Genomic DNA, 18669 nt, shown 5'->3' on the forward strand with positions numbered 1-18669 from the left:
ATATAATATATATATACACACACATATATATACACGTATATATATATACACACACGTATATATATACACATATATATACTTTACCACTTTTTGAAATGTAAAAATCATATTTTATATATATGTTTATATATACACATATATATTATATATATGTACATATATATAATATATATAGCTTAGGCTTTACAGATCACATATGGCCAGTCTCTGCGTGCATATATATATATGTATATATATATACACACACACACACAATATATATATACACACACACGTATATATATATACACGTATATATACACACATGTATATATATACACATATATATATTTTACCACTTTTTGAAATGTAAAAATCATATTTTATATATGTTTTTACATATACATATATATTATATATATGTACATATATAATATGTATATTATTTATATATATTTATATATATACTTATATATATTTACATATATATTACATATATGTATATATATGTATATATATATAGCTTATTTATATATATTTATATATTTATTTATTATTTATATATATTTATATATATACTTATATATATTTACATATATATTACATATATATATGTGTGTGTGTATATATATATATATATATATATATATATATATATATATAGCTTAGGCTTTACAGATCACATATGGCCAGTCTCTGTGTGCATATATATATATATGTATATATATATATATATATATATACACACACATATATGATATATATACACACACACACATATATATACTTTACCACTTTCTGAAATGTAAAAATCATATTTTAACTCGCAGGCTATGCAAAATCAGGTACTGGACTGGATTTGGCCAGCAGGCCATCATTAGCTGAGCCCTGCACCAACCCAAACCAGGCACCTAGGGGCTCATCTTTGCCCTCCCCTTCCCTTCCACCCCACACGCAGTCCAAAAGGCAATCTGGCTGATTCGACTTCCAAAATGCATCTCGAATACCCCAACTGTCACCTCCTGAGTCCCCCGAGTCCCGGCCAACACCATCTCTGATTTGAGCCCCAGAAATTCCTAACCGGAACTCCCAACTTCTACTCTGTTTTCCACAGAGCAGAGCTACACCCTCAACTTGCGAACTAGATTATGTCTTTATTATTCTTTTGCCTAAAACCTTGTAATGGCTTCCCGTTACGCTTTGGAAAAAATGCAAACTCTTGTCCACGGCCTACACGTAGTGCCCACCTCTCCAGCCTCATTTGTGTTACTTACCCCTGGGTCTCTACACTTCAGCCATGATGGGCTTTCATCAGTTCTTAAACACACCAAACTCTGCCTCAGGGCCTTTGCCCATGCTAGTAGCCCATAATGGTCTTCCTCCCATTAGCCCATTATTCACACAGCTCATTCCTTTAGCTCTTGGAGAGCAGGCGCTATCCTCAGAGGGGCCTTACCTCTATCACAGAAACAATCAATCAAACCCTTTCATAATGCCAGGCATTGAATGCCTGTTTACTGGCTGTGTCTGAAGTTTGACTTAAGAAAGAATGAGTGATGGTCCCAGATTTTCCACCCAGCCCGGTGCTTTCCAAATCGAAGCTACCTTGGAACCTTAGAAACAGTGCACTTCCCAAGAACGAAAATGAAACATCGTAAAGCATCTTCTCCCGTGACACAGTCTGTTGTTCTCGAATAGCACAGGCCATGGTGCCTGATCGTGAACTAGTCACCCAGCCGTCTGTCTCCGTCTTTGCTGCTCTCCACCCCTCTCAAGCTCCTCTGAGGGAGGGCAGTTAAACGTATGCCCCAGAAATAAAAAACACCAGACCTGATAAATAAGACACCGTGTGTTGAACCACAGACGAGGATTAACGCGCCTTTCTCGGGCTCCATCGGTGGCCCTCCCATATTTGCTGGGGCCAAACGCTCAGGCTGCAGCTAAGCTGATGTTCCAACCACCATCCCAACTCAACGTTACGGCTTGGACCCGGTCCCCTGCTCTCTGGCAGGTGCCTGACGTGCGGCGGCCGAGGGGTCTGCGTATGCCCAGTGCCGGGGTAAGCTCGGCCTCGCGGGGGCACCTCTTCCCGGGGCATCCTGGAGCTCGGGCCGCAGTCACGGACACGTGACCACGGCCGCCACGATCCGGGAGGCGAGGCTCACCTGTGTAATGCCCACCTTGCAGACCGCCGTGGTGGTTGCAGACGGCATACAAGTCGTACAGGAAGTCCCACGGGCAGCTGGCGGGCAGGCAGGCCGGCCGCTCCCAGGAAGGCCAGGGGCCTGTCGCGGGCTTGGGGCCCGCGTTTCTCTGGGCCACGTGGGGGGCCATGTTGAGGCCGGAGAGCGGAAACTTCACCAGCGTGGACAGCTTGTTTCTCCTCTCGCCCACCTGACAGAACCTTTTCAGGTGGATGATGAGGATGTCAGGCAGGGTCCAGAGACTCAGCTTCACCGTGCCCTGCTGGAGGGCCTTGCAGTGTGGACACTTCCACGCATCGTCCTGAGCCAGCTGGAAAGGAAACCACCGGGACGGTGAGACACCCCGCTCCGCCGCACCGCGGCCACCCGCCCCCTTCGCAGCCCCGGGCGTGCACCCTCCCTCCGGGAGACACCTGCTCCTCCTTGGTGTAGAACTGAAAGCACTCGTCCAGGGTGCAGCTGGGTTGCTGGTGCGCCTCCTGCTGCCGCCACACGCTCTCCGCGTCCTGGACCCGCTCCTCCTGGGGGCTCCCGAACAGGCTGCCGGGAGAGGAAGCCGACGGCATTGGGGCTTCTCACCTGTCGCTCCTCACGGCACCCACCAGGGAGGCCAAGCCGCCCCAGCTGGCGCTCACTCTCTTTGACGAGAATTCCCGGGGTCTCCCCTACCAGCTCCAGCTGGTAGCCAGCTCCACAACCGATCTCACGGTTTGTGAGTTCGAGACCCGCCCCTCAGAGCCTGGAGCCTGCTTCCAATTCTGTGTCTCCCTCTCTCTCTGCCCCTCCCCCACTCTGTCTCTGTCTCTCTCTCTCTCAAAAGTAAATAAACATTAACAAAATTAAAAACCAAAATAAAAAATAAAAAAATTTCTAAAAAACAAACAAAAAACACATGTCCTAGAAGCTGCTGGTTGCCCCACAATTTTTGTTTTCCTCTCTTTCCTCAATAAAAAAGTGATGTATGAACCTTCTGGTAAGTGCCCTTTAAGAAAAGGAAGCATCTCTTGGCCCTCTCCCTTCTCCTTCCTGCTAACTGGCATGCAGACTTATAGGATACACCTGGAATAGTCCTCTTGGACCACAAGGTTCACTTGACCAACACAGGGCATGCTCAAAAAAACCAGAAACTTAGGGGGCACCTGGGTGGCTCAGTCAGTTAAGCACCCAGCTACGGCTCAGGTCATGATCTCACAGTTCGTGGGTTCGAGCCCTGCATCGGGCTCTGTGCTGACAACTCAGAGCCTGGAGCCTGCTTCGGATTCTGTGTCTCCCTCTCCCTCTGCCCCTCCCCTGCTTGTGCTCGCTCTCTCTCTCTCTCTCTCTCAAAAATAAATAAACATTAAAAAAAATTTTTTTTAATGCACACAATTGTCATTAGCGTTTCTCAAAGGCCTGGATCACGTGGGATTAAGGAGGCGTGTGCACTGCCTTCAGTCACATTGGGGGGAACCGGGCACAGGCAGACTTATGCGTACAGGCAGGCCTTTCTCTCCTCCCCGCTGGAGCCCAGTGCTGTTGAACTCACCGCCCCTTGGCATCACTATCCCACTCCACGGCCAGTTTGACGTGCGGGGGGCCTCCTGGCCTTCTGGGGTGCAGAGCCCTGAGGAGAGAACGGGGAGCCCATCAGAAAGCACGGGGCCTCCTTCCCACACCTCTGCCTCCAACCCCAGGACCCGCTGTTCCAAACAGAAGCAGCAAAACTGAGGGTAACCGAGGCTGGGCATCTGGGGAGTTGGGTCTGCTGAAGGCTTCGTCCGGAACCCACCACCCCTGACCGTTCTCCACTGGCTCCCTTGTGAGCAAGGACACAGATCCACTCTCCCACTGAAGCCTCAGCCATCTTCTCGGTGTCTAGAGGGCAGTGCCACCTGGGTGTCCTATGTGACGCCCCAATTCCGACGACGCCTCCTAAGGGCCTCTAACTTTGCTTCTACCGCAATGCGGAACAGGCACCTCTCGACCGCATCCACGGCCTCAAAGGCCTTCCCCTTCCGGACCCTCAAAGACGCAGAAACTCTCAGGGTAAACCAACCCATAAGCTCTTCCCAGCTGCTTGGGCTCAGCCCGTTTCAGACGAGTCAAGGAGCGAGCAGAGAGGGCGAAGCTTTGTCCCGAAATCCACAAGACACAGACAAGTGACGACAACGTCTGTCTGTACCCGAGCGTTTAGAATGTATCACAAGAGGGGCGCCTGGGGCGCGCAGTCGGTTAAGCATCCTACTTCGGCTCAGGTCATGATCTCACGGTTCGTGAGTTCGAGCCCCGCATCGGGCTCTGTGCTGACAGCTCGGAGCCCAGAGCCTGCTTCGGGTTCTGTGTCTCCCTCTCCGTCTACCCCTCCTCCACTCGTATTCTGTCTCTGTCTCTCTCTCTCTCTCAAAATAAGTAAATAGTAAAAAATAAGTAAATAATGTATCACAAGAAAAAAGTGGGGGTGTCACATGCGTCCCTAACTGTCACCAGGAGCATTCTAAAACAGGCTTTGAGCTCACGGAAGGTACAAAATCCTGTAGGTGAGCACTGCCAGGTCTGGGCTGGAATTGTGTTAACAGCGTGCTGAGCAAGAGGGGGTGGGGGGGGCACGGAACGAGGTGTGTCTGGGGCGAGCCCTCCCAGTTCAGCGAGCCCTGCTGACGGGAGACAATGACATTCCATTCTGGGGAAACAGTCGACAGACAGGATACGCTGTCATCTGAGCCACATCCTCGACTCAGCCTCACGGATAAACCCAAAGTACTGAGCTCCCTCGGCCTCAACCCTCAGTCTACTTTTCGGTTGGCATCTACATTGGGAGGGCAGAAAGAGCTGGTAGCTTCAGGCCCGAATTCTGTCCTACAAAACCCCTGGGGGCGCAAAAAAGGGAGAGGTATGGGTCTAACAACGTGGAGTTTGCCCCTCGCGTGGAAACACCGTTCAGGAGACAGCACGATCTCCCCTCCTGATCCCAGCCTTCACTCAAAGGAAAGAGGGCAGCACTCGGGGTTTATGGAGGGAGGGTGAGATTCCAAGCATCACACGGACACGATCCCTACCCTCTACCCTCTCTGACGGAGCTCAGCGTCTAACGGGAGAGACGCGCATAAGCGATGGCTGCGAGTGCCCAGAGCGTTTATAGGGACTCGGAGGAAGGACACCAGGGCTGCCGTGAGCCCAGAGATTTCCTGCATAGGATGAGCAGGAGACAGCCAGGCGAGTGGAGAGTGGTGGGGAGAACGGCCCTGCAGGCAGAGGGCTCGGCGGGAGCAGAGGGCAGGGCTTGCGCTGGAATGACCTCAGCCCGGTGAGGGGCACGCCACCCACACAGGGAGATAGGGGCGGGTGGCGAGCTCTGCCACCGGAAGCGTGGACCGTAACCCCGTGGGCCACCGGAGGGAAGGGAGGGAAGGGCCCCTGGTCTGGAGGCTCCCGGGGCATCGAGCCAAGAGGCTCCATGGGCCCAAACCCAGGCGTTGGCGGTGAACGTGGACACGGGGAGCAGAGCTGAGTAGCTGCCAGGGTTCGGAACAAGAAGGCTTGAGGATGGGCTGAAGGTGAGGGAAAATCAGGAAGAGGACACAAGAATGGCTGTCAGGTTTCCAGCTTGGGTCCCTCAGTAGACACATGGCCACCATGTGTCTCCTCCCAGGAGACAGGAGGAGGAGAGGAGGAGGAGAGGCTTGAGCAGGAAGAGTTCCGAGCAGCAAACGTTTGGATGGCACATCTGAGAGACGGTTAAGCAGGACAGGGGTGGGGGTGGGGGAGGCAGGCTGTATCTCAGGGATAAATTTAGCCTGGAGATACGGGTCTCTAATGGGGGAGAGGCAAACAGGCCTTTAATTTTTTTAATTTTTAAAAAAAATTTTTTTTAATGTTTATTTCTGAGAGAGAGACAGAGCGCGAGCGGGGGAGGAGCAGAGAGAGAGAGGGAGACACAATCTGAAACAGGCTCCAGGCTCTGAGCTGTCAGCACAGAGCCCAACGCGGGGCTCGAACCCACAGACCGCGAGATCATGACCTGAGCCGAAGCCGGACGCTCAACCGGCTGAGCCACCCAGGCGCCCCTTTAATTTCTTTTTAAGGTTTATTCATTTTTCAGAGAGAGAGACACAGAGCATGAGCGGGGTGGGACAGAGAAAGAGAGATTCTGAAACAGGCTCCAGGCTCCAAGCTATCAGTCCAGAGCCCAACGCGGGGCTCGAAATCACGGACCGGGAGATCATAACCTGGGTCAAAGTCAAATGCTTAACCGAATGAGCCACCCCAGGCGCCCCTAGGCCTTTCGTGTTTTAAAAAAATATTACATGGGGCACCTGGATGGCTCAGTTAAGCGTCCGACTCTTGATTTCTGCTCAGGGCATGATCTTTCGGCTTCGATCATGCCTATGATTGATTAATCATCGGCTATTGGGGACTGAATTCCATCTCCAGCCCCTCTTGGCTCCCCGGAGGTCTGGGGATGGGACTGGTAGTTCCAACCTTTAATCACATGACTGGCTGTCCTGGCAACCAGGCCCCATCCTTAGGTTCTTTCCAGAAGACACCACAATCATATAAACTCAGGTGTGGTTGAAAGGGGCCGTTACCACCAAAAGCATCCCAAGGGTCTTCTGCGCTCTGTGTCGCGAGACCCAATACTATTTCTTATTGGAAACCACAATATCACGTCTACGTTATAGATTCGTTCAGCTTTTGCGGACCGAGCCAGGAAGTTAAAGATGGGATGGACCGCGTTGTGTCTGTGGGAAAAGGAGCAAACGCGCTAGAAAAGTCGTAGAGTGAAACCGCCTCTCCGGTATCACGGTGCCCGTGGGTGCTGCCTGGCACGGCCGTGGGGGTGGGCACACCGGCTTTATGCCTCAGTCGCACCCAGAGTGTTCTTTGGTTTGAGCAGAATTCTCCTCTACCCCAGACGGGACATCCAGGCTCAATTCAGAAGCATGACCTAACTGAACGCATTTGGGTTTCTCGCTCAGGCGGAAATGGGTTCCAGTTCAGGCTCGGCCATTAGCTCCACACATAGGAGCGAGTCAACTAATCCCTGGGAACCTCGGTGACCCCTCATCTTCAAAGCGGCCAGACCTATGGGTTGAAGACACAGAATGTATCTAAGGGCCTAACACGAGTGGCCGGACTGGAAGGCAAGTTACCAAGAGCAGCTCAGATTACAACCAATTTACTAACCCAGAACCTCAAAGGAGCCCGGTCAAATACAACTGCACTCATTCTCTCACCAAATCTGGAACAGTCCTCTTACCTGTCAACTGCCCAGTGACTGAGGGGATGGCTGTCCTGGGGGGATAAGTAGCTGCAGGCCAGAGAAAGCCCCACCACCCGGATGGAGAACAGAGACCCCGGGTTCTGCTGAGACAAAAACACAGCCACCGGCTTATCGTCACGTTGATTTCGCCGAGACTCTCAGGTGCAAATAAATTACTCAAAGACCATAACCCTTTTTGTTTATAGTCTATATTGAGTATTCCCTTAAAAATTAGTAATCAAGGGGTGCCTGGGTGGTTCAGCTGGTTAAGCATCCGACTCTTGATTTCAGCTCAGGTCATGATCTCACGGCTGTGGGATCAAGCCCCATGTCAGGCTCTGCACTGAGTGTGGAGTCTGCTTGGGATTCTCTCCCTCCCTCTGTGTCTGCCCCTCCCAGACTCACAAGCACACACTCTCTCTCTCTCTCTCAAAATAAATAAACATTAAAAAAAATTAGTATTCAAAACCTAGAGATACAAAGGTCTTTGTTTTTTCCAGAAGATACATACTGTGCCTTTTTTTTTTTTATTTTTTTAACGTTTTATTTATTTTTGAGACAGGGAGAGACAGAGCATGAACAGGGGAGGGTCAGAGAGAGGGAGACACAGAATCTGAAACAGGCTCCAGGCTCTGTGCTGTCAGCACAGAGCCCGACGCGGGGCTCGAACCCACGGACTGCGAGATCATGACCTGAGCCGAAGTCGGCCGCTTAACCGACTGAGCCACCCAGGCGCCCCACACTGTACCTTTTAATGTGGTGATCTAACACCGTGTAATACATTAAATCTTCCAAAACCATGAACAGTGTTTTATTTATTAGTTTTTAACGTTTATTCATTTTTGAGAGAGAGTGACAGAGTGTGAGCAGGGAGGGACGCAGAATCCCAAGCAGGCTCCAGGCTCCGAGCTGTCAGCACAGAGCCCGATGCGGGGCTCGAACTCACGGACAGTGAGATCAGGACCTGTGCTGAAGTAGGACACCCAACCAACGGAGACACCCAGGTGCCCCAGTTAGCATCTATTTTACATAGGAAATGCTTAGTGAGTATTTACACACTTCAAAACAAGCCACATAGGGAAACACTACATCTGTTTTTATTCTAAGGTGTGTGGGTGTTTTTTTCCATATTCTAACATTTCTGAAATTGAAGGCAGTCTTAAACATTCACAAAACACAACATTATTCACAAAAGTCAAAAGGTGAAAACAACCCAAGCGTCCATCAACAGATGAGTGCATCAACACCCTGTGGTCTACACACGCAATGGAATATTACTCAGCCTTAAAAAGGAAGGAAATCTTGACATCTGCTGCAGCATGTGTGGAGCTTGGAAAGGCTCTACGCCGGACACGGAAGGACAAATACTGCATGATTCTGCTTTATGAGATAGGTAGAGTAGGCAAATTCATAGGGACAGAAAGCAGGGTGGAAGCTGCCAGGGGCAAAGGGCTGGGGGCTTGGGGAGTCATCACATGGGCGCGGAGTTTTTGTAGGGATGACGAAAATTTGGGGTGAGGATAATGGTGATGGTCTTACAACATCACGAATATAACGAATGTACGTTCGTGAATGGTTAAAATGTTCTGTATATTTTACCACCATTAAAAATAATCAACGGGGGTGGGTGGTGGCACCTGAGTGGCTCAGTCTGTTGAGCACCTGACTTTGGTTCAGGTCATGATCTCGCAGTTTGTATGTTCGAGCCCCTCATTGGGCTCTGTGCTGACAGCTTGGAGCCTGGAGCCTACTTTGGCTTCTGTGTCTCCCTCCCTCTCTCTCTCTCTCTGCCCCTCCCTACTCATGGTCTGTCTCTCTCTCTCAAAAATAAACATTAAAAACAAATTAAAAACAAAATCTATGGAGTGTTCAAGTAAAGCAAATATAGTTCTTAAAATGGTCAGAGATGACCTCAGCTGTAACTAGAAAAACAAAGAAACTTCCCTCCCAACAAATTCATTCTGTCCACCAGATAGGTTATTTCTGTAAGACATTCTCCTGCCCTTCATTCGTAGCTAGGGAAATTCATTTTAGAACCCTCATTGTTTCCTTTTTTTTTTTAGTTTTCTTTTTAAAGTTTATTTTATCTATTTTTTGACAGAGAGAGCACATGGGAGGGGCAGGGAGAGAGAGAGGGGGAGAGACAGGGAGAGAGACACCCAAGCAGGCTCTGCACTGTCACCTCGGAGCCTGATGCAGGGTTCGAACCAACAAACCGTGAGATCATGAGCCTCAATCAAGAGTCGGACGCTCAACCGACCGAGCCACCCAGGCGCCCTGAACCTTCACTACTTTTAATCTCTTTGGCTCAAGGTTAAGAATTCTCAATGTGTTCTTTTCAAATGATCACCACCCCGAGCCAGGATTTAATATGGTGCTGAAACGTGGTCAAACGGATGGGCTCTCCTAGGAGCCTCACAACCATTCAGAACACGTCATTCCTACAGAAAATCAGGCCCATCCACACATGTACCAATGAGTCTGTAAAAAAGCATCCATAGTGCGAGGCTGCCTCTATTAGCATTTTGCTGGCCCCACTGATTGCCCCAGGGGCTTCTGAAAACTAACTGGCCGGAGAGGTGCGGAAGCAAAGTGCGGGTATGACCAGGTGGAGAAGGAAGACAGCAGAGTTCAACCGTCACATAAACGTGGTCTCACACTTGCAAAAATCAGGAGCACAGGGTTCGGGGAAACCTGGAGCTATTACAAGAGATTCTGACCTACTTAGAAGTTAGAATCTCTAATTTGGGCACCACGGCAGATCTGCTGGGCAGTCTGTAGAGCAAAAAAAAAAAAACAAAAAAAACCAAAAAAAATCCTTTAAGAGATAAAGGTGGGTATGGATGCGGAGAAGGTCTTTGACAAAGTGTTATTTCACGTAAATCCTGAATTAAATGTATGGTCTTCCCTGAGCAGGAAGGAGCACGGATTATGAAGTCCTGACATACAGAATAGTCAGAGGGAATTGACATTCTGGGGCTCCCGACCTGTCCCTCAAAATTTTGACATTGTCTGTTGCAAGCAGCCATCGGAATATTGTCTGATACTCTAGGGGCTAAAAGGAATGGTTTCAGCGCATATCGTTTTTATTTGGAAACTACCAATCTGAGAATAAATGAATGAGCAGGGCCAAAAGGGGTTTTGCCTTTGAGTTTGTTATTTAAAAAAATTTTTTTTTAATGTTTATTTTTGTGAGAGAGATAGAGAGAGACACAGCATGAGCAGAGGAGGGTCAGAGAGAGAGAGGGAGACACAGAATCCGAAGCAGGCTCCGGGCTCCGAGCTGTCAGCACAGAGCCTGATGCAGGGCTCGAACCCATGAACTGTGAGATAGTGACCTGAGCCGAAGTCGGATGCTCAACCGACTGAGCCACCTAGGCGCCCCTGAATGCTCTCATTAACAGCAAATTCTTGTCTGTCCCGAGCTACTCCTAGATGCCTACCCCCATCTCTAGCCACCACAACACATGCACACACACTGACCTGGAGGGGGGCCTCACTCTTCATGAGATAGCGGACCTTACTGAGAATGCATTGTTGGAGCTGGACCCAGGAAATGGCTCTGTCTTCCCGTATCAGGAAAGGTGGCCCAAACCTGAAAAATCCAAGGTCATCGGGTTATCTCAGCAAAGGAAAAACCAACAATACTCGACAATCATGAGCGTTTGCTCTGCTCAAGACCACCGCTCCCCCGGGGAAGAGTTAAGCACCCAGCATAATACAAAACTGCCCGTCCGAGAACCGTCGCTGCGAATGGACGCACTGGGTTAAACAGTAGGCCCAGAAATGCAAAGTCACAGAAAGACACAGTGGTGGCAACAGGTGCCTGCAAAGGATCACCGAGCTGGGGCTCTCCTCCCCATGGCAGAGTAAGAGAACCCCGGAGCCAGAGGGAGGCGAGGCAGGGGTTAAGCCAGAGGGAGCCCAGTGCAGCCGACGCACCGATGGTTTTGCGTATCAGGGGCATTCTCATCAACGGGAATCTTTTCCGTATCCCCAGCTGATGAACACAACGCGGAAGGCCTGGAGTGCCAAGAATGCCAGACGTGGCTGCGGCCACAGTTCCGTGGCTCGGCCGTGGGTACCGCTGGACAAATCACCAACTACTGACTGTCCCGTGGCCACATCACGCAAGGTTGTATGAAGGTCCAATGGGACAGGAAATGTCACACTGTTGAACAAACTTTGCTGAAACACAGCACAAATCTGAGGCGGTGTGTCCGGAGGGACAGAGGCACCGTGCGCCGTCTTCTGGGTTTATTGACCTTATTCTCTACTGTTAGGCATTTGGGCTGCTTCCCACTTTTTAATTTGAACGATGCTTGCCTACGGCAGGAGCAACATATATTCTTGTACATATACCTATGGGTGCACGTGACTGATTGTTTCTTTGGGATAACATTCCAGAAGCGGATTTGCAAGACCAAAGCTATTCATACCCAAGCTGCTCTCCACAAAAGCCACACCATCCACACCACACCATGGGCCCCATTCCCTTGACACTGGCCCAGGATGAGTATTGTCAGGTTTTGAAAGTCCTTTACCAATCTGAAAGGTGAACAGCATCTTTCTATTGCAATTAGAACTTCTTCTGCTACTAACAAAGCGGACTATTTTCATCTGTGCTTGTATTTCTTCCGTGAGCTAACATTAATCTCTGTGCCTCGTTTTACTAAGAGCATTTCTCTCGCTAATTTCAGAGCTAGGTTTTACACGATGGATTATGAGCCCTTCACCTGTCATCTGATGTAAATATTTTCTTCTTGTTTGTGCTTAAAATGTTTAATGCATCTAAAACGTTAGCCTTTTTCTTTATAGCCTCCTGCCTTAGGTGTTAAAATAGTCCCCCACCCAAAGATATACATATTTCCCTACATGATTTTCAAGTTATTTTATGGATTCCTTTTCTATAATTAGTTCTTCAATTAATCTAGAACATATACATGCAAATCTATGGTGGGAGTAAAAAAATTGATTATATCAAATAAAAAGAAATAAATTTGCCCCCCTTACATATTGAATAATTCATTCACTAATAATATGAAATATACCATTTTTATCATATAATACTTAATTACACTTTGGCCTATTCTGTTACAATGATTTCAATGTATATTTCTCTGTCTATACTATAATTTTTTGGCTTCAAAAAAAATTTTTTTTTTTACTTATAGCCTATATCATAATTAAAAAAAATTTTTTTTTAACATTTATTCATTTTTTGAGAAGCAGAGAGAGACAGAGCATGAGCAGGGAAGGGGCAGAGAGAGAGACACAGAATCTGAAGCAGGCTCCAGGCTCCGAGCTGTCACCACAGAGCCCGATGTGGGACTTGAACCCATGAACTGCGAGATCATGACCTGAACCGAAGTCAGACGTTTAACCAACTGAGCCACCCAGGCACCCCTGCTATTGTCTTTTCTTTTTTCTTTCTTTTTTTTCTTTAAATTTTTTTTAAGGTTAATTCATTTCTCAGAGACAGAGCATGAGTGGGGGAGGGGCAGAGAGAGAGGGAGACACAGAATTGGAAGCAGGCTCCAGGCTCTGAGCTGTCAGCATGGAGCCCGACGCGGGGCTCAAATCCATGAATTGCGAGACCATGACCTGAAGTTGGACGCGTAACTGACTGAGCCACCAGGAGCCCCTCGTTCGCCATCTGCTTAAGGCGGTTACTGGTGATCCTCATGATAAGAAAGTACCTTACTCCCAGTTGATTAACCTTGAGAATGGATGTTTGATTTTATTAAATTCAAATTACTCTAGACAGAATTCCAAGTCCATGCCTACACATCCCAGGCATCACATAAAAAGAAGATGGAATGAAACATACCTGCTGGCCTGCTGCCCGGACCCCGCCAAGTTACAGAGGAGGATCAGCACCTTGTTCTCACTCTGGACAGGCGGGGGTAACGGTTGACCCCCATGGGCTGCCAAGCGCGGGGAGATGGAAAGACCAGGTGGGTGAGCTAAAGAGAGACAATTACGGTACATTCTTAAAGAATTCGCTGGGGCACAGCCCCGGATTCTCCTGCCCCTCTTCTCTTTTGAGCATCTATCAACCACCCCTGGGAGACTCCAGAGCACTTTAAGGAAAGAGATATTAAGATATGTGACCCCTGTGCCATCTGATACCTGGTATACAAAGGTCATATACATGGTAGTGAATTTGCCATTGTGTTCAGCCCATAATATTAAAACGTGGGCAGGGATTTTAGTGAACACGTCCCAAAACCAATCTTAAAAATACTCCAAAATGATTCGGGCTGCTTTTATGCCTTGATCAGAGAGCCATGAGTTGGCTCTGGCTTTCTCAGCCAACGAAAGAAGAACACATAGAAGGTAAGAATCTTCACCCTTGAGGATGTGGAAGAGTTAGACAATCTTCAATTTCCACTCCGGTCTGAAAATCTGACTTTCAAAGCACAGGTGTGTTACCTTTGACTGAACCTGACATGAAGGCCTTTTCATTGAACTATAACATAATCAGGGCCAGTCAATGCCCTGTTCCAGATTCCAGGCACAGGGGCTCCTTGTTGACTCAGAGAAACCAGACACCTGGTTCCCATGGCCTGCCACCTAGGCTGGCTGAGGTTATGACCAAGGGCACAGGATTCACTTGGGCTATATGGCAACGCTGGCCCAGGCTCCTCCAAATACAGGCCTTCTTGACTAGCTAATTGGGCCAGAATGTATAATGAACTGCCACGGAAGACTGTCGGATACTGACCTTCTAGGCCAGTGCAAAGTTCAGGAAAAGCAAGCATCAGGAAGTGGGGTTGTTAACAAAAGTCATTTAATAACCTTTCTGGCCATCTACTGCTCCAATCTGTAACCATTTTACTTCAAGCAAACACAGGCCTTGAACTACAAGAGTCCTAAAGACAAAGATCACCCGGGCACCTATTCTGAATAGTGATTCTCAAAGGGTGGTCCCAGGACCAGCAGGAGCAGCACCCCTGGGAACCCGTCAGACATGCAAGTTCTCGGGTCCTACCCCAGACCTACCCAACCAGAAACTGTGTGTGTAGGACTCACACCTCTGCCTCAACAAGCTTTCCATGTGACTCTGATACTCATCAAGGTTTTGAGAACCCCTGAGTGATTAGATAATTCTTGATAATCAACCATCTGTACAGCAAATATCAGAGAAAATAAGCCTGACAGGTCCAAATTCAAAAAGTAAATGTCTTATGCCTTAGCATGCAAGGAGTACACTCTCAAATGTATAACTCATAATATCCGAATACGGTTACGCAAAGCAACATCGTACCCGAGAGCATCTCCTGGCCAGGTGGTGGAGGGGCGTGGAAGGCATATACATTATCTCCCTCTGCAATGGTATTCAGGTCCTCTTCATCAAAGAAAGACCGCTGGAATCCACTGGGACACAGTTCAACTAAGATCACCTGGAATAAGGAAGATAATTTTCCCTCTTAATTTCTCAAAGGAAACTTAAGCAAGAAATCCAAAAGCCACTGATAGTCTCAAACATCTCTTTTACTCTTTTAGGTGAAAAACACTACTTATTTTTCATAATAAAACAGAATAGGTATAACAATTAGATTGGCCACAGATACCCCAATGGCAACAATCTCTTCCCTCAAACTGCTGAGGGAAGAGATGGGGGAAGAAAATTGGAGAGGGGGGAATTTGTTTTTAAATTTTATACCCAGTTAAACTATCATGCAGGCAATGACAATACAATAAAGCTCTCTTCAGATGAAAAGTTAAGAGTGTTGGGGCGCCTGGGTGGCGCAGTCGGTTAAGCGTCCGACTTCAGCCAGGTCACGATCTCGCGGTCCGTGAGTTCGAGCCCCGCGTCGGGCTCTGGGCTGATGGCTCAGAGCCTGGAGCCTGTTTCCGATTCTGTGTCTCCCTCTCTCTCTGCCCCTCCCCCGTTCATGCTCTGTCTCTCTCTGTCCCAAAAATAAATAAACGTTGAAAAAAAAAATTTTTTTTTAAAAAAAAAGAAGTTCTTTCACTGGAGATCTGTTAACAGTAAACACTCTTAACTTTTTTTTTTTTAATTTTTTTTTTTTCAACGTTTATTTATTTTGGGGACAGAGAGAGACAGAGCATGAATGGGGGAGGGGCAGAGAGAGAGGGAGACACAGAATCGGAAACAGGCTCCAGGCTCTGAGCCATCAGCCCAGAGCCCAACGCGGGGCTCGAACTCATGGACCGCGAGATCGTGACCTGGCTGAAGTCGGACGCTTAACCGACTGCACCACCCAGGCGCCCCCAGTGAAAGAACTTCTAAATAGTTTTGCCAACTTTTTTCACATCACGGTAAATGTGGAGTTTATTTTGATGGAACACCGGGATAAGCAGAAGTTGGTCTTGTAGCAAAGAAAAGGGGTGACCACCTCGAGGGTCCTGTCACCTCGAGGGCTGAAGGAATCAACATCTCAACACATCTAACCCATTCAAGTCACACTAGCTACAAAATTCTCTTGTAAGAGATGCATTTCAGGGTTAAAACAAACAAACAAACAAACAAACAAACAAACAAACAAACAGAATCCAGAAAAAAAACTTGAGTTTTAAGAAGAAATGGTGAGCCAAAGAAAAGGGTAGACATTAGTAAATGTAAACATGCGCTGACTACATAAATCCACAATAATAACAACTAGTACCATTACTACATCTGGAGAAAGGGGAGGAGAGATTAAAATACCGGACAATCAGGGGGTGCCTGGGTGGCATCCCCACATTGGGCTCCATGCTGAGTGCAGAGACTGCTTGGGATTCTCTCTCCCTCTCTCTCTGGCCCTCCCCCGCTCATGCACTCATGTTCTCTTTCTCTCTCAAAATAAATAAATATTGAAAAAAATACTGGACAATAATATCCACAATAATAAAACGGCGGAAGGGAGACTGAAGCACGCCAAGATCCTTGTGTTGTTTGGGAAGATTAACATAAGACTTTGCTAAATTATGCATGTTGGCGTTTTAAGGACAACCACTAAAGAAGCATCGAAATAGCATATATATGTTCCAAAGCAGAAGAGATGAAATAAAAATTGCTCAATAGGAAAGAAGCAGTAAAGGAGAGGGAAAGGAATCAAAGAGAAAGCAGGGTAAACAGAAAGCATAAAAAGAAAATACAAATAAATCCAAGTATATCCATGATCATAGATAATGTAAGGGGAATAAACCCGCCAGTTAAAATCAAGCAGGGTTGAAGTTCCAATCAAAATGCCTGCCTGTGCACTTAGGAATCCCAAGTGATTCCTACCTCCCTACGCACCAGACTTCTCAAATTTCTGACAATTATTTTACTCTTTGAATTGTGCCAACTCCACCTCACAGACATCCCCCTTTGGGTATTTTTTCCCCCTGTGGTTTTTCTCCCAAGACTGTCACCCTCTGTCCTATTTTCTCTTTCTCTCTCAATATATCCCCAAAGAGCACTTTGACTTCACCAAGCAAGATACACGCTTTTCCCCCACGTGATACCCCCGTAAAAACGCTGATAAGATCAGAGGCACTGATTGGGTGGGGGCAGGAAGGAGCCCACAGAGTGAATAATCTTGGAGGTTACATGGATGGATGTGCACAGAACTCAACAAACCATACCCTCAAGGTGCACATCCTTTATAGCATGTGTGTTATTCCTAAACAGAAAGGCTAAACATTTAAATTTTTTTTTTTTGTTTATTTATTTTTGACAGGGAGAGAGAGAGACAGAGCATGAGCGGGGGAGAGGCAGAGAGAGAGGGAGACACAGAATCTGAAACAGGCTCCAGGTTCCGAGCTCTCAGCACAGAGCCCGACACGGGGCCCGAACTCACGGACCGCGAGATCATGACCTGAGCCGAAGTCGGATGCTCAACCGACTGAGCCACCCAGGTGCCCCAACACTTTTTTTTTTTAATTTGAAAAAAAAAAAATGCTGCGAGGTCGTCGGGGGGGGGGGAAATGTAAAATTTGCATTTTACAGTTAAAGATGCAGAGGACAGGTTGCTTACTTTGTCCAAGGTCAGAAAAGTAGAGATTGACTGAATCCTAAGAAGGACCCTATTCCAAGCCCTTCCCATTATGCCACATGGCTGTTGACCACCATCACCTCCACCCTGCCCTCTCACGGGGGTCCCTGTTGCGAGTTCTGCCCTCAAAGTCACAGTAAATCCGACCTCCTTACCAAGACCCCTTTAAAAAAAAAAAGGCAGTGCACAGCCCTCCCAGTCTCCCCTAAACCTCCTCTCTCACACATCCTCAGTAGCTGCTCGTTTGTCACTTATCGCCCCTTCAGTGTCCTGGTTCCTATTCTCAGGAGTGCAAGTACACAGCTCGGGCCGTGAAGTCAAACCACCTGTGCGCAAATCCTGGGTCAGCTGCTTACCAGCTGTGTGACCTCGGGCGGGTCACTTAACCTCTCAGGGCCCCCTCTCGGCTCACCAGCTCACCGGTAGGAGGAGGAGAACTGTGGTACTGACTTCGCAAGGTGATGACAATGAAAGTGGCTACGAATGAAGTTCATAAAATGGCGCCCAGCACTTGGGAAACACCACGGAGGGTTTGCTGGCGTCGCAATTACTAGGGTCGCAATTATGACGATTTTGCTCATCCTTTTCTGGCAATTCTGAGTAAACGCAGGGAGAGGTCAAGGCTCGGTCATCCCAGACAGACACCAGGGACTGTCACCAATCAAACAGAAACTCACGAGTCACCAGGGGGTCACCTGGGAACCAGAAATTAGCCTAAACAGCCCTGGTCAGAGGGCCCAGTTAGCATTCCAGTCATTCGGTGACCGGGCCCCCCGGGCAATTCCGTCACACCTCATCCGCAGGGACGCCGCCTTCCTCCGCGACCATCTTCCTCAGGGATGCCACTGTGCTGAGGATTGGCACGGCCAGGCCAACCCGCAGGAACCGCTGGCTCTTCGAGGGGAAGACCAACGTGACGCTCAAGAATCTGGAAAACACGAAGGTGTCCACATTCTTACAGGATGGACATGAACTGCCAACACCACTGACATTGGGTCAAAGTCCAACACACTTAGGCTAATCTCTGCTTCCGGGTCAAGCCAACTGTACTTTAGGTACACCGTCACCAGGTGGCGGCGGAGAGCCAAATCCCCGAGGGTCTCCGCTCCCCACATAGTTTTCTAAAGCTAGTTGAAAATAAAAGGCATCTGATTGACAATCACAGTACAGATCTGCGATCTCAAGGTTCCGTTTGTTAAATCCATCGCCTTCAGCAAAAGCAAACTTTGAAATCTGTTATGTAAAATGGTCAAGCTTC

The 18669-nt window shown here is 48.0% G+C and overlaps 1 protein-coding gene across 2 annotated transcripts in view; it reads right to left on the minus strand.

Moving 5' to 3' along the window:
• Positions 1-18669, minus strand: part of USP43 (ubiquitin specific peptidase 43) — a 61909-nt gene that overhangs the window by 17098 nt on the left and 26142 nt on the right. The window contains exons 5-12 of one of the 2 annotated variants that reach the window (XM_047090118.1): positions 18204-18339; positions 14693-14828; positions 13253-13388; positions 10906-11017; positions 7420-7523; positions 3709-3786; positions 2597-2723; positions 2160-2493 (exon numbers count right to left, since the gene is read on the minus strand). In XM_047090118.1, the coding sequence (XP_046946074.1) occupies positions 2160-2493; positions 2597-2723; positions 3709-3786; positions 7420-7523; positions 10906-11017; positions 13253-13388; positions 14693-14828; positions 18204-18339 (1163 nt within the window). Of the gene's footprint in view, positions 1-2144; positions 2494-2596; positions 2724-3708; positions 3787-7419; positions 7524-10905; positions 11018-13252; positions 13389-14692; positions 14829-18203; positions 18340-18669 lie in introns of both variants that reach the window. The other variant, XM_047090117.1, reaches the window with a different exon arrangement.

This window comes from Lynx rufus, unplaced genomic scaffold (assembly GCF_022079265.1).
Source record: "Lynx rufus isolate CCGP_SWC_20201006 ecotype Redwood Valley unplaced genomic scaffold, mLynRuf1.p SCAF_28, whole genome shotgun sequence".
Lineage (NCBI taxonomy): Eukaryota > Metazoa > Chordata > Mammalia > Carnivora > Felidae > Lynx > Lynx rufus.